This window comes from Denticeps clupeoides, chromosome 11, assembly GCF_900700375.1.
Source record: "Denticeps clupeoides chromosome 11, fDenClu1.1, whole genome shotgun sequence".
Lineage (NCBI taxonomy): Eukaryota > Metazoa > Chordata > Actinopteri > Clupeiformes > Denticipitidae > Denticeps > Denticeps clupeoides.
This window is the reverse complement of record NC_041717.1, coordinates 18,183,741-18,197,238: the sequence shown is the minus strand read 5'-3', so window position 1 is coordinate 18,197,238 and position 13,498 is coordinate 18,183,741. Positions and strand designations below refer to the sequence as shown.

The window sequence follows — 13,498 nt, the reverse complement described above, 5'->3', positions numbered from 1 at the left end:
ACCCAGATTCAAATCCCACTGTCCCTGAGCAAGACACTTAACCTTAAGTTGCTCCAGGGGGGGACTGTCCCTGTAACTACTGATTGTAAGTCGCTCTGGATAAATGTGGCGTCTGGTAAATGCTGTAAATGTACATTTGGCGGAAATCTTTCAGGTGCTTCTCAGTCTCTTCCTCTGCTCTTTGCACTCTTCCTCTCATTCTCACTCTTCTTCTTCTAAGCCCTTCCATTTTTTTGTAAAAGACAGATGCAGTCCTTATATAGCACACCTGGCTGCTGCCTCTCTTCAGTTAAGCATATACTAGCGATAATCCAGTTTGTTCATATGTAAGGTGGTTAAGTGTGTGTAGTCTTTTGAAAATCACTGTGTGTAGAGTTTTGCAGAAAGTGTGAAGCAGATCTGCAGTGGTGTTTCGCCCCTTGAAGTAGGGATTTGCTAGTTATGTGAAGAATCTTCATTTAGTGTGTGACCGATGGAATTTGGAATTGGGCTTGTAATAGTCTTCACAATACTCTGCCCTCGTTTTTCCCCACCACCAAATACAAGTGGCAGCAAAATTTGCAAGAAAGGGGACATGTTCATATTAACCAGCATTTTACAGAATAAGGCAACAGTACATTTCTAATAAACAAACGTACAATACATTTACAGCATTTATCAGACGCCCTTATCCAGAGCGACTTACAGTCAGTAGTTACAGGGACAGTCACCCCCTGGAGAAACTCAGGGTTAAGTGTCTTGCTCAGGGACACAATGGTAGTAAGTGGGATTTGAACCTGGGTCTTCTGGTTCATAGGCGAGTGTGTTACCCCACTAGGCTACTACCACCCTACAACAAGCTCCGGCTCTGGAAATACTGGGTGGGGACCATCACGGGGCAGGGTTGTAGTGGCGTGTTTGTTCGTGCAAACACACACGCCCTCGTTACCACTGTCTTGATCTACGGCGAGAAAACAAAGGCGCCTTTCTCTTTCCTCTCTCCCCAAACCCACAAATGAGCTCGGCATCCTAACGCTGGTGCGTGTCGAAGCTTGCCCACCATGAAGGACTCATCTGGCTCCTTTCTTCCCTCGCTTTCATTTTTGGGATGTCAGTTAGACACGCATTGTCTCCTACAGTACAGAAGCAGGTGTCCTCTTTGTGTTTTTTTTTTTTTTTTTTTTTATCGAAGGCAGAAGAAGACTCCACGCCCCGCCCATGGCATTGTTTTTTTTGTTTTTTTGGCATTCTACAGTTTTTTTTTTCAAGCCTTTACACACTAAATGGGAAAAAATCACACAACCAGCAAAACTCTACTTCAAGGGGCGAAACACCTCTGCAGATCTACTCTACACACAGTGATTTTCAAAAGACTACACACACTTATACACCTTACACACAGATAACGAGTGGGAGGTTACTTCCCCGTCAAAAAGAGGTGCCGGCTTGCCAACGACCACACATATGAACAAAGTGGATTATAAATAAAGTGTAGTGATTGTCACAAGTGATACACAGCAGCACAGCACACGGTGCACACAGTGAAATTTGTCCTCTGCATTTAACCCATCACCCTGAGTGAGCAGTGGGCAGCCATGACAGGCGCCCGGGGAGCAGTGTGTGGGGACGGTGCTTTGCTCAGTGGCACCTTGGCGGATCGGGATTCGAGCTGGCTACCTTCTGATTACGGGGCCGCTTCCTTAACCGCTAGGCCACCATAGCACCATTGCCGAGGCGGAAGGGTCCCATGTTCGCTCAGGTGCAAGAGGCGGCTATTGTAGACACGGTTTTGACCAACAACTGATCAGACTGAGAGAAATCCTACCCAACGTCATCAATTATCACAATATTTTCAATAGCATCCATCGGGTCTCTCGGACAACATCCTCGGGTGCTACTGCCCTGGCTGGCACTGACTTCTGGTTTCAGTCTATGTTGCTCAGGCCAGCAGTTCTCAAGACTCTGCGTTGACTCCTTTGCCAGCTATTGGGTTCCATTTTCCTCTTTCTTCCTCGTTGCTGCTCAACACCGTACCCAGCTTATAGCTCCTCTCTATCTTCCTCCCTTGTTACTACCACCTCACTGGACACTGGCACATCCCTGAGAAACTGACCTGCACCTACACCTTTTGTGTGCCAAACAAATTTCGCTCCAAATTCAATAGAAGGTGTTCACTTACATCTTTTTGTTTCAGGTGTTATTTTAAAAAGTAAATATTATTGGGACCATTTTTTTTACCATTCGATAGAGCTCATCAGGACCTTTAAAATCATGTAGAAAACTTATTTTGGTCCAAGATGTCATGTATAGCCATTGTGCTCCAAACCCTCAGTATAGGTAGATGAGGCTGGATTTAATCTCGAAAGACTAGAAGAAGAACACTAATCTTTTCAGGTCCAAAATTAGTTTTATTCTGCATGTTGGTGGAAGGTGCCCGCTCTTCGGGTTTAATTCACTGACACTATCCTTCTACTGACACACTGATCTCTCGATTTATGACCCTTTTGCTCGAATTAACGACTGTGAGACTTGCCTGCTCCCTTCAGCACCCCGACATTTGAATGTCTTTGCCCCCGTCACCCTGCCACCCCAGCCCTGCCATGCCTCCAGCCAGCTAGTACCCCAGAATCTACGGAGCTCACCTCCTTCCCAGTCACCCGTGCACCCCTGAACTCTGGCAGCGACAGTTGCAGTACTACTGATGTTGCTCTATATATCTGAATGAAATCACTCAGCAGACTGAAAAAAGGGTTTTACAAATTTCTCACGGTGGTGTGTGACGGATTGAAACAGTGTGCGATCAGTAACAGGCTTTGTGAGTGACTCGAGAACAAAATGTTGTTTTTAAAAATGTGATCATGGTTTTGTCTGATATAATTTTCTGAAAATTGGGTGTGGTGTTTGGTTAGTTGTGTGAGGAGCCCTGTTGTCAAAATTGTGAGTAAAAGACTAAATTTGTAATAAAACATAAAACATTCACAATACAACAGACGAGAGGCGTGACATTTTGAAAGTTAGACATTTTTCTATTTAATGAAAACGAAAGTTGGGACTGCATGTTGGTGTGTGTTTGCATGTACAGTATGTGTATGTTTGCAAGTATGTACAGTACAGGCCAAAAGTTTGGACACACCTTCTAATTTAATGTGTTTTCTTTATTTTCATGACCATTGGTAGATTCTCACCGAAGGCATCAAAACTATGAATGAACACATGTGGAGTTATGTACTTAACAAAAAGTGGAGACCTGACCTCCACAGTCACCAGACCTGAACCCAATCCAGATGGTTTGGGGTGAGCTGGACCGCAGAGTGAAGGAAAAGGGGCCAACAAGTGCTAAACACCTCTGGGAACTCCTTCAAGGCTGTTGGAAAAGCATTTCAGGTGACGACCTCTTGAAGCCAAGAGTGTGCAAAGCAGTAATCAGAGCAAAGAAACTAGAATATAAAACATGTTTTCAGATATTTCACCTTTTTTTGTTAAAAGAAAAAAAATTAGGTGGAGTGTCCAAACTTTTGGCCTGTACTGTATGTATGCATGTATGTAGCATTTATCCGTGTGTGTGAGTTGTGTGTGGGTGTGTGATGGTGTGTGTTTTATGTTTGTTATCTTGGACCAAGCTGTCAGAAGAAGGACCCAAGGTTTCCCAGCAGGACTTGAAAGGTTCACATGATCTGCAATCGGCCATCTAGCTGTCAGGTGAGTACGTGAAGGCATGTTTCAGAAACATGAGTGTAAAAGACTCTAAAAAATATGCACCTGTCATGATCCGGTCCGGCAGGGGTGAGTTCGGACCGGAGTTTCATGTTAGTCTTGTGTAATGTTCCCTGATCGTGTTCACCTGTGCATAATTATAGAATTGTGTAAAGCCTTCCTGTTCGTGTCTGTTCACCGTCAGATCAGTGCGTGGTGATGTTCCCCTGTCTCGTGTTATGTATTGAAACCCCTGTCCTGTTACGTCGTGCGTCTGCGTCCTGCTTCCTCGCCATGTCCAGCCCAACGTGACAGCACCCTACAACGTAAGAATGGGTACACAATAAAAACAAGGAGTGTGGACTATTTAAAACAAAAAACTGACCACCACCCTCAGCAAAACACACAACATACCATACCAGCACCAGTCAAACCAGTAACACCTCCAAATTCCCTTTACCCGTATCAGGTCTGTGTATGGAGATTCGTCTCTTCTTTTTCCACACTCGTGGTCTGTTAGTCCTGCAGAGTGTGGAGAAAGACAGTTGTCGGGGGGGCGGGTCAGGAGCCATAAGCGTGGGTGTCTTTGACGGGTCAGCAGAATCACGGGGGGGGGGGGGCGCGCTGTCAGTTCATTGATATTCAGAGATTTGACCCGAGGACAAGAGGGGTGTCAAAAGAAGACACGCACACTCTTAACTCTCACACACTCACAAAGAAACACACTCCCACCATAATTCTGGAGGTTTGCTGAGCGGAAGATGTTGCTGCTGATATAAAGCACACATAGTTAAGCAGGTGCATCAGGCCCAAGGCAAGAAAGCTCTGTGCAGCCATCTCTGCTCCAACCCAGCACATGCTCACAGTGACAGTACTGGTCCATTTTGAAATCCCTCAGAGACTGAGGAATTCATTTAGGGTGCCTGTTTTAGAACTCTTGGATAAAAAGATGCATCTCTATCCTGGACATAAACACTAACTCTGAGTTTTAAATATATAGTTATATACAGTATAAAGCAGAACTGAGTATCTAAGTGCATTGGTAGGTTTTGTATGTAAATAGCATATATGCTAGAAAATGGAATTTCGCGGTCAACAACGGGGAACATAAATCTTGTGGCTATGTGTTGATGTTCCCCGTGCAGCCAGTGGGGGGGACATGTGCCCTTTTACTGATCACACAGAATTCGTTAGAGGACTTACTTAACAGGTTCCAACGACCACTGCCTACTTTTTAAATAAAACATAAACACGGTGAAAAAAAAAATCTAATCATGAATCTTTCATTAAGCTAGCTGGATAAAAAAGAATCATTTAAAGTATCATCCAGTAGCATCACATCACCCCCCCTTCCCCAACCCGCCAACATCAAAGCTTCTCTCAAAGAAAAAGCGAGATGGGGCAGAATAGCGGTCGGTTAGCTTCGTTTGGCAAGAAACCAGGTTGTGGTTGGGTGTATTCGTTTCGGAAACTCCTGGAGAGAGAGAAAGAGATGGGTTGCGCTCAGATACTGGGCAAGAGACAAGACAAATATGGAGTGGTAAAGGGGTGGATAGAGAACGAATGAAAAGCGGGTAAAATTGAATAAAAGTGCACACAGATGAAAATACACAAATGAGAACTTCTGGCGTTCCTCACAATGGGGGTTTAGTGAAGCAAGTGAAAGTGAAGTGATTGTCCTTGTGAAACACTGCAGCACAGCACACGGTGACACAACGAAATGTGTCCTCTGCTTTTAACCATCACCCTTGGTGAGCAGTGGGCAGCCATGACAGGCACTCGGGGAGCAGTGTGTGGGGATGGTGCTTTGCTCAGTGGCACCTCAGTGGCACCTTGGTGGATCGGGATTCCAACCGGCAACCTTCTGATTACGGGGCCCCACAGTGGTGATTATTATGGCAATAATTCGGTATTATAACCTATTTCCCCAATGTCATCTCTATTGCCACAGAGTGCATGTCACTTTTCACCATGGTGACCTGATTTAGGAATGTGGCCACAGGAACCACATAAGATGGATCTCAAAAGAAACCTTATGTTCACAGGATAAATATGTCATCATGCCAGGATCATGGGCGCACACCTCATGCTAGTCATCTCTCTGTAGTTCTGCCAGTCAGTGCCAATAATATGAGTACCAGTGGCATGAAGTTGTGTGAAGAGACTGCCGTGCTTCTAGGAACAAGAACCATGGAGCAGTATCTCCTCTGTGCGTTGGACCAGCGCAACATCATCTCGTGTCTTCAGGAATCCAAGGTTCAGACAAATATTTATCCAGACGTCAAAGCAAATGTTTTCCCTCCCTGTCTCCGTGCTGGAACTTCTCTTTCCAGTTTTTGCTGTTTGAAGGTCTGAGAGCGTTTTGGCAGAGGTGTTCAGTGGGTTAATAGCATGCAGTGTATTAATCTTTCATGGGAGTTCCACATGCCACACAATCAAAGCAAAGCTGACTTAGCCGGGAAGAAAAAAAAAACACACATTTGGCGTGACTTCTTCCCAGAGAGTGTCCTCACTCAGGTCCAATGTCCTGTGTGCACAGATGTTCCACTGTGTGTGTGTATTTCTCGCATTAATCCCTGTCTAAATCATCCTCTTAAATGTTCAGTGAGCGGTTTGAAGGCGGTCAAGAATGAAAAACAAAACATTTATAATTGGGAATAACTAGTAAGTGGTCACCTGTTCCATGTGTACATGTTGTGTGTTGGGCCTTCTTCTGTGTGTCAAGCAGTTTCCTTTTTTTTTGTGCAAGATGGGAAGTTGACATTCTGCAGTTTTGTCTTGCGTAGAGGTGTGTGTGATCTGATCCAGAGCAACTTACAATCAGTAGTTACAGGAACAGTGCCACCTGGAGCAACTTTGGGATAAGTGTCTTTCTCAGGGACACAATGGTAGTAAGCAGGATTTGAACCTGGGTCTCCTGGTTCTGGTTCATAGGCGAGTGTGCTACCCACTAGGCTACTACCACCATACCAGACCTCCGTTCTCCATATCTTTGTCAAACGGCCTTCCCTACAGCAAGAGGTGTGAAAGGCCAGCCATTTGTTTTGGGATCCCCCGCTTTGTCTTTGTCGGCCCCAGACAGGAGACACCAAGGGCGTGACAGGGCGGAAACAAATTCTGATTGGTCTGTGGCAACTTCCTGGGAGTCAAATGTATAAAAGAATTTTCTCTTGTGGTCTCTGGGCACTTCATTTTCCTTTCCATCGGGAACTGAGGGATTTTCCCATCAGTTTCTGGGCCTTTTTCTCTTTACCTGTTTTTCTCCTGGATCAGGTGATCTCTCTGAAGCTCGGTTCAAGGCTTTTTCTCTCTCTTTCTCTATCTTTTCTCTCCTTTCTTTTATTTTGGGTTTTTCTGTAACATTGGTATCTTTTTTACATGCAATTTTTACATGTAAATGCAATAGAAATCTACGGGTGTTAATAAATTAGAAACTGTTCATTCTTTTAACCTCTGCCATGCCTCTTTCTGCCAGGTAACAGAAAAAGATTGGAGTGGTTTTAATACTGTGCTTTGCATAGAGAGAGTTCTTAATACTTCTTCTCTTTTTACATTTGCATCTATATTTGAATTTTTTAACTCACAATACGGTCAAGCTTTACTATATTAACACTGACAAGTTAGCATAAGGGCTGTCAAAAGTGTCTGCTGTGCAGGGAGCACAGGAGCGGCAGCCAACATTGACGCTTAGCCCATATAAACCTGACCGATTGGCAGGCGTTTGCACAAGGTCATTAGCTTAAATGCTTAATAAGCTTAATTCACTTATTTAGCGGTTAGCTACAGGGATGCTAGCAATACTTCCACTTGCTTCAGTGGGCTGCTAGCGGTACTTTGACTACCGTGCGTGTAGGGGGCCCATGTCGTGATGTTTAATCCGAAAAATTCTACACTATTACCAGGACTCAAAAGAGAACATGTCCGGGGGAATGGTGGATGTCTGGTCACCGTAGGGTTTCCTCCTGCTGTTACGGCCTGAGCCTCCTTCCCACACCTTTTCTCTGTAATCTAGTTAATGCTACTGCTATGTTTTATATTTCCCTGAAAATACAATGCAAAGAAAATGCGATGGTGCTGAGGTGGGCAATGGAATCGGATTCGAATGAGACCTTCAGGTCACTACCAGTGGGGTTGGACCCTTCTTTGGTCCCCTTTGCTGATCTGTGTGACAGGGCGATGGCGCTAGCATCAACACTTACCACACTGGATAAGTTTTCGGTTATTTGCGGTAGGACCCTTTGATCAGTGCAGTATTATTTCCCGCAAATTTTGGAATCATGAATGTTAAAAAACACTGACAGAGACAGGACCAGGCACAAGTGAGCTTGCGTGTGTGTATTATTATTATTTTTTTTATATTTTTTTTGGACAGGGCGTTGTAACCCTCTTTATTATAATTATTTTTTTGTCTCTTTATTTTTTTCTATCAGGAGCGAGGGATGAAAGCGAAGGAGTCCCGTGGCGTAATGAGATGGAGGAGCAGAGGGAGCGCTGGTTTTAATTACTGGCGAGGGTGTAGCCAGGAGGGCGAGGGGGTTAGCGGCGGGAGCAGCCCGCTGCGCATCTTAGGCTGGGCCTCCATGCTGTTACCCAGCATGCCGCGCCTGCGTACCTTTGATGCTCACGGCGCTCTAGCTCTTCTTCTGTCTCCATCTCTTCATCTCTTTATCCCCCCTTTTTTTCTCTTATCTTTTTTCTTCTCACCACCAAAACTTTCTTTCTGGACTCGCTTCTATTCTGTGCACAGGAACGCTTCACTCCGCCTTTACTACATACTCTACAATCCATTTATTTTCATGTGTCTCTCTTTTTGGCAATACATGATTGGTGTATGTCTGTGAATAATATTCATTAGTAAGCAATGGCTAATTGTGCTTTTGATTAATTGTTCAAATTTACATGACTAATGAATCTAATTGTAATTTCTTTTTGGATGATCAGATGTATTCCAGTCAAAGTTACGATAGAACTATTGGATGTTCAGACAAAGCTCACCTTGCTGTGGGGACGTAGTTGGATGATAACAACTGACGCCGAGTTGTCGACGCCTCCAGAAGGTCGAAATGGACAGAACATTTTTGTGAGTCGGTGCTGCTGCACAGCGGGAGCTTGTTGCTATGCCTCCTCCCTCCATTTCCCCCTGTTATCCAGCTGTGGCCTGGATCTTTTGTTGACTTTGAAAAAAAGATCACAGTGCATCCCTGTACAGCATAAAGAAGTGTGTGTGCGCGCGTGTGTGAAATGTGGACAGGAGCTCTGTGGTCAGCAGAAGACCCCCTCTTCTCCCCACATCACAACTGCTTCAACGAGGCTGTCTTCACACCCACCTTGTTCACCTAGTCCAGTTCTCTCAAACAAGTGTGGAACACAGAATTCATCTACACACACACACCAACATACATTTTTGAGAAAGCTTGTAACTAGGCAAATGTGGGAATGAGGCTCGGGTCGTAATGTTCAACCGTACGTGTGGAAATGAAAAAAAATGGTTTCAAGGGTTTTGAATCATGGAACAAACGCTAGCCAATCAGATTCATTCATGCACTTTTCCCACGTTGGCGGGTTAAGCCGTTATGCTGTTGCCGTCCCTGTGCTCCCTGCATGGTGAACCCAGCCACCCACAGCTATTGATGCAGCTTCGGTAACAGTGCTGGTTTATTTTAATCTAAATTTCAAATTGATCACAGCGACTGACATGATCATTTTGAAAGTCCTATTTAATAATAAATAATAATAACAATGTTTTATATAACTGCTGTTCACCAAAGTGGTGTACATATAAGATGAACATTAACATCAAGAGTAAAAAAATAAATAAAGGAATAAAAGAAATACAGAAATAAAATCTCGATCTCAGACCGCCTGGGTATAAAGGTATGTTTTCAACTGTTTTTTAAAGGCTAAGATGGACGAAGAGAGTTTGATGTACCGTGCAGAGTTTTTAGCTATAGCTCAAGACTTGGATTTTTTTAGGCGTGTTCGAGGGACAACCAGAAGCAGCATATTAGATGATCTTAGTGTTTTGGTTGAGTTTTCTTTTGGAGTAAGTTAGCAGGAGCCTGGCCATTTTGTACTTTAAAGACAGAGTAAAAGTTTTAACTTAATTCTTAAATCAGTGTAAAACTGGTCTAATATGATCTATTTTCTTTGTGTTGGTTAAAAGCCTTGCTGCCACAATTTGGACTAGGTCTGTGTGGGAGAGAGTATGTTTAACTTTGGAGATAAGATGCAGTTGGATAAAACCCGCTCTGACAACTGAGTTTATTTGCCTATGGAAACTGAGTTCTGGGTCAAAAGTGGCACCAACATTCCTGACACAAGGCTTTATAAAAGCGGAGAGAGTTGCATTTGTGGAGAGTCCAAAAAGAATGACCCCAGTCTTATTTACATTAAGCTGCAGGAAACTGCTTGCATCCAGCATTTAAGTGTAGTGAAATGATTGTCATTGTGAAACACTGCAGCATAGCACACGGTGATACAAGGAAATGTGTCCTCTGCATTTAACCATCACCCTTGGTGAGCAGTGGGCAGCCATGACAGGCGCCCGAGGAGCAGTGTGTGGGGACTGGGTGGTAGGGTGGTAGTATGTGTGGTAGTAGCCTAGTGGGTAACACACTCGCCTATGAACCAGAAGACCCAGCTTCAAATCCCACTTACTACCATCGTGTCCCTGAGCAAGACACTTAACCCTATGTTGCTCCATCAGTAGTTACTATCCCTGTAACTACTGATTGTAAGTCGCTCTGGATAAGAGCATCTGATAAATGCTGTAAATGTAAATGTAAATAGCATTCAAGTAGTTTTTGGGCCTTAGAGGCATTATTTAATAGTAACACTATTTAATAGTGTTAATTGTGAAAAGGAGTAATGTATTGAAAGGAGGCTCTGTGTGAGTGTCACAATTTAGTTTTGATTGATTCTGGAAATAAAATATTTTATTTGGTTCACGTATTGTTGCAACCATAGTGTGTGTATGTGTGTGTGAGAGAGACAGAGATGCATTACATTCTGATGAAAATAACTTTTTTTTTAATCACCCCTTTCATTGATGATCATGTTGGATACACAGTTCTCCTTTGAAGGAGAACATTCGTGAACATTCAGTCTCGTTCCTGAGTGGCTTGATTGTGGGAGGCCTGTAACATCCTCCTGATTATGTATGCATGCTGTCCTCTCCTATCTGATGTTCTTTTTTTATTCTGAAATAATTAGTACACTTAAATCAAAATCTGCTCACCCTTTCTTCTGTTAAGAGGACCTCTGGGACCTGGGCCTATATCCTTGACAATCCTTGAAGCAAGTCCTTCAACAAAAGCAGCCCATCTGGCTGACTCTTGTGGCATGAGAATTTCCTGTCATTCCACTCAAATAGTCTTTGTTGAGTGTCTTAAAGAGATCAGCTTGGCTTGTGAAAAGGCCGTTGTAGGGCACGTCCTGTAGGTTGACCAGGGGTGTCCCAGGTGTCACGCTGCGCACATGCAGGTGCATTTTAGACAATCTGCCTCATGCAGGTTGGCAAGTTTTGGACCTTTGGTTCATATGCACAGTACAGGCCAAAAGTTTGGACGCATCTTCTCATTCAATGTGTTTTCTTTATTTTCATGACCATTTACGTTGGTAGATTCTCACTGAAGGCATCAAAACTATGAATGAACACATGTGGAGTTATGTACTTAACAAAAAAAAGATGGAATAACTGAAAACATGTTTTATATTCTAGTTTCTTCAAAATAGCCGCCCTTTGCTCTGATTACTGCTTTGCACAATCTTGGCATTCTCTCGATGAGCTTCAAGAGGTCGTCACCTGAAATGGTTCTCCAACAGTCTTGAAGGAGTTCCCAGAGGTGTTTAGCACTTGTTGGCCCCTTTGCCTTCACTCTGTGGTCCAGCTCACCCCAAACCATCTCGATTGGGTTCAGGTCCGGTGACTGTGGAGGCCAAGTACATAACTGTCCAAACTTTTGGTCTGTACTTATGTGTTATAATATATCTTTTTTTTTATTGAGTTGGAATGAACTGTGTGTATTTTAATGTGCTTTTTATTATTTTTTACTCTTTAGTTTTATATAACGTTGCATAAATAAAATGTATAATTATTATTATTATTATTATTATTATTATTATTATAGACAATGTGCCTCTGCAATATCGAGTTGAGATGACGAGTCTTTTGGACTGGTTTATGTTACACAGCTCAGAATAAGTCAGAGAGATAGGCTGCCCTTTTCGTCCCATGTCAGTTTGAAGTTGCATTGCATTTGGCCTGGGCCAAATACCGCAGGGCCACCTGATGCTTTCAGGTTCTGAATGCCTCACGCTACACGAACCTAAATTTACGCAAAAGGAAGGGGGTGGGGGGGTGGGGTCTCTTCTTATGGATAAATGGATACCCTCACCCTCTCCGTGCCAAATTTACCGCTCTCCCTGGCCTTTATCTAACAGCTGCGAATGGCTTCCAGCACACCGCTGCTCTGGGAAATGGGCCAGCATCCCAACTTGCCTGATACGTTCTATCAAACTCTATTCTTACTGTTACTGTGTGTGTGTGTGTGTGTGTGTGTGTGTGTGAGAGAGAGTAAAAGAGAGAGAGAGAAAGAGAGAGAGAGAGTTTTTGCATGTGTAATGAAGCGAATTCTCTGATGTTTGCCGTTAGCAGACATCTGCCAAAATTGCTTAGCACCAACCTCAGTCTGCTGCTAACGCAGCGCGCCATTGGCCCGAACATTAAGGACGTCTGTCGTCGGGGCTAAAAGTCACTTGATGTGTGTTTAGCTCTTCACGCACAAAGCGCCTCTTTACTCGTGTCCATTAGACAAGACGTGACTTGTTTGCCCCGCATCCCTCATCAGCATGCGTTTGTGCGTATTAGCGACTCAAAGGGGTTGGACATTTGATCCAGATTTCCTCCATCTTACCATGCACTTCAAAGCTCTCCTTCATCTAAAATAAATGATAATTGGACTGGGCTCTCCGTAAGCGCACGCTGTTTCTTCTTCTGATGAGCCTAAATGGAAGGGATGCAACGTCAGATTTGCACTTTCGCTCATAATTGTAGCAAATCTCTCTAAAGGCGAATGTTCCTCTGCAGCTCTAGAAGGCTTATGATGTTTTAAAAATTAAGTCATCCTCAAACAAATTCACGTTCCGCAGTGTGCGGAAAAAAAGAATGAAACTTTGATCAGCTGCTTGGTGCTGATCGCTGCAAACAGAAAGATTCTCTGCTGGCAGAATGCTGGGGAACGATAACTGACAGGGCCAAGAAGTCCACCATGAAGCACTTTTTACCACGCGCCCTGAAAGTCCAAGAAAGTCCACCATTTTAAATGGACATTTTTACACACATGGTAGTTCTTCTCAACCAGGATCACACAGCAATGTCTCAGTCAGCAGAGGTTTGCGACAAGCTGTCTAATCTTGTAACATTTCAGGGCTGCCAGTTAATCGATATATAGTCAATAATCAATAAAAAAATAAATCAATCACACCTTTTTTACAAGAATTTAGTTCTTAGGACTAGATCTTGCTTAAATATTTAAAACTGTTACAAAGAGAAGTGTGGGAAACAGACTCAGGCCTTTGAATGGTGTGAACGGATGCTTGAGGTCCTCATGGCAGAACGAAAAAAAAACTTATCAACCACCAAGCAAGTGCCAACCAAATTTTCCTAAAACTAAACTCCAATCAGTCGAATGAGAAACAACGATTGGTTGTCATCACTCCTCGCTCTGCACCTCGATCTCTCCGACCCTCCGGCACTGCTCAACACGTACCACCGTCTTTCAGGGTACCAGGAAAGCATTCATCTAGATTTCGAAATTTGAAGATT

General features: G+C 43.7%; 1 protein-coding gene across 1 annotated transcript in view; it reads left to right on the top strand.

Annotated features, from left to right (window-relative positions):
• The window catches only part of gck (glucokinase (hexokinase 4)), a 54,315-nt gene that overhangs the window by 29,312 nt on the left and 11,505 nt on the right, over window positions 1–13,498 (top strand). Inside the window, exon 2 of the mRNA XM_028996474.1 lies at window positions 3,600–3,678. Coding sequence (XP_028852307.1) covers window positions 3,649–3,678 — 30 coding nt within the window. The 5' untranslated portion in view covers window positions 3,600–3,648. The remainder of the gene's footprint in view (window positions 1–3,599; window positions 3,679–13,498) is intronic.